The sequence below is a fragment of the Sinocyclocheilus grahami genome, unplaced genomic scaffold (genome assembly GCF_001515645.1).
Source record: "Sinocyclocheilus grahami isolate Dianchi unplaced genomic scaffold, SAMN03320097.WGS_v1.1 scaffold680.1, whole genome shotgun sequence".
Taxonomy (NCBI): domain Eukaryota; kingdom Metazoa; phylum Chordata; class Actinopteri; order Cypriniformes; family Cyprinidae; genus Sinocyclocheilus; species Sinocyclocheilus grahami.
The window spans coordinates 493,196-495,298 of record NW_015505859.1 but is presented as its reverse complement, the minus strand read 5'-3'; the positions used below and the strand labels follow the sequence as shown (position 1 = coordinate 495,298).

The window sequence follows — 2,103 nt, the reverse complement described above, 5'->3', positions numbered from 1 at the left end:
ATATATATATATATATATATATATATATATATATATATATATATATATATATATATATATATATATATATATATACAGTATATAAATATATATATATATATATTAAGATATACTTCAGTATGGAATGATTGTCATATTCATTTACCACATTGGTACATTTTGGTACCTTTTTGCCATTGTAGAAATTACTGTTGATGGACATTTAATAGCAGCAGTTTAGCAAGATGCATAATAATTCAACTTTGCGTTGCCTTCATTTATTTAGTACCATCAATATTATTAAATATTAAAACCTATTTTGAAGCAACAGTGTACATGAATCCCATGGATGAGTTTCTGGTCAATGAGAGCTGAATATTTTCTTCGAAATCCCTCTTTTTTCATAAGTGCCGTATTGCATGTTTATGCATGCAACATTGACTTCTACTCAGACAACAATTAATTCATTCTGGTCAGGGAAAGAATTCAACAGTTCCTCTCCTTCCTTTTCTACTTTCGCTTTTTCGTCATTGGTTTTTGGTGAGGGCAAGTGGAGGCCGCTTCTTTTGAACCGTTTTTTCCTCCCTGTTATCCATCATCTACTCCTCCATGGATAGTCAGTGGCAAGTGTGAAATCAGGATAATTTGGCAGCCAGAACGTCCCTCCCTTTTCCTCTGCCTCCCCTCCAATGGCTCTATCAGCCTCTCAATCCACTTCCACACAAAGATTGATTTTCTTCCTTAATTAACTCTCAGCCGTACACTTCTCTCCAGTTTTGGTTTGGTTAAAATAAAGGGGAGAGGGAAAAACAACCCCATCAGCCCACCATCCCATCAGAGATATCACAAATGAGTCATCAAAGAACTGGCGGCCACAGACACTTTCCAGAGTATATCTGTGGTGCCGTCCAAAAAGAAGATCAGGGCTGGTGCATGATCAGAATGCATTATGGGTCTTTTAGTGCTTGCTACTGAATTTAATTTCAAGTCTAATGTGGAGATGCAGGCTTGGGTCTGGTTTTGCAAAGTTAATGATTGCAAGGACCGACGTGCTCTTTGTCCATTGTAGCAGTTTTACATAATTCTCTTGGAGCTGGATTTGTCAGAATCAGTATTATAATTAGAATTGTGTTAACTCAATTACTTGGAGGCTTTTCTTACTCTTCTTATTTTCTTACTATTCTTACTTCTTACTATTTTAAAATTCCTCGTAACTTTAGGACCTCTTCACAGTTTTCACAACTTTAAACTGAACTCAAAGAATAGTTTATCAACAAAATTAATATTTTTCATAATTTACTTATTTTCAGCCTTTAAAATGTATTTTATGTTTACTGCATGCTCAGAAAAAAAGGTACAAAAGCCGTCTGGGGTGGTACCTTTTCAAAATGTTCACCTTTGTACAGTATTTACCCTTAAAGGTGCACATTAGTACATAGTACCTAAATAGTACAAATTCATGCCTTTTGAAAGCTATTGTACCTTTTCTAAATTTAACACAAAATAAATAATAACAAAATGTTTATATTTGGTCCAAATGTTCCTTTAAGGCATGTGAAGGTCATGCACTCTTTATTTCACACCAACAGCTGATTTTCTGTCTTCTCGTGCCAACAGGACTTTCGTGCCAACTACACCTCCTCCTCCTCCCTCTCCCACTCTACCACCTAGCTCCGCCCCTCCACCACCTGTCAGAGAGGCGTGTCCTCCGTGCCCCACCCGCAGGATGACATCACAGCCCCCTTCTTGTGAATGCAGGTGCAGTTTGAGGAAGATGAGCTGTACAAAGAGAGGGAAGACACTTAACCAGCACAGCTGCCGGTAAACACACATACAGTATACAACTTATTCAAATGTAGCTCATTGTACTAAAAATAGACTCTTACACACAATGACATGCCCTCCATTTGGGAGTTTATTGCACAAGAAAGTGTTTCTCCATCAGTGACCCGAAAAGAAAAGAAAAATAATTTGATATCATTTTTAGCCTGTGTTTGTTAGATTTAAGGTTATCTCTGCTAGCGCAATCCAAGTTATCAAAATTTACATTTAACAAGTATACATTGTAACAAGTACACACACACACACACACACACACACACACATATATATATATATATATAT

General features: G+C 36.4%; 1 protein-coding gene across 2 annotated transcripts in view; it reads left to right on the top strand.

Moving 5' to 3' along the window:
- LOC107559284 (vascular endothelial growth factor A-like) overlaps positions 1 to 2,103 on the top strand; it is a 25,773-nt gene that overhangs the window by 19,418 nt on the left and 4,252 nt on the right. For both annotated transcript variants that reach the window (XM_016243039.1, XM_016243038.1), the window contains one exon: positions 1,597 to 1,800. In XM_016243039.1, coding sequence (XP_016098525.1) covers positions 1,597 to 1,800 — 204 coding nt within the window. The remainder of the gene's footprint in view (positions 1 to 1,596; positions 1,801 to 2,103) is intronic.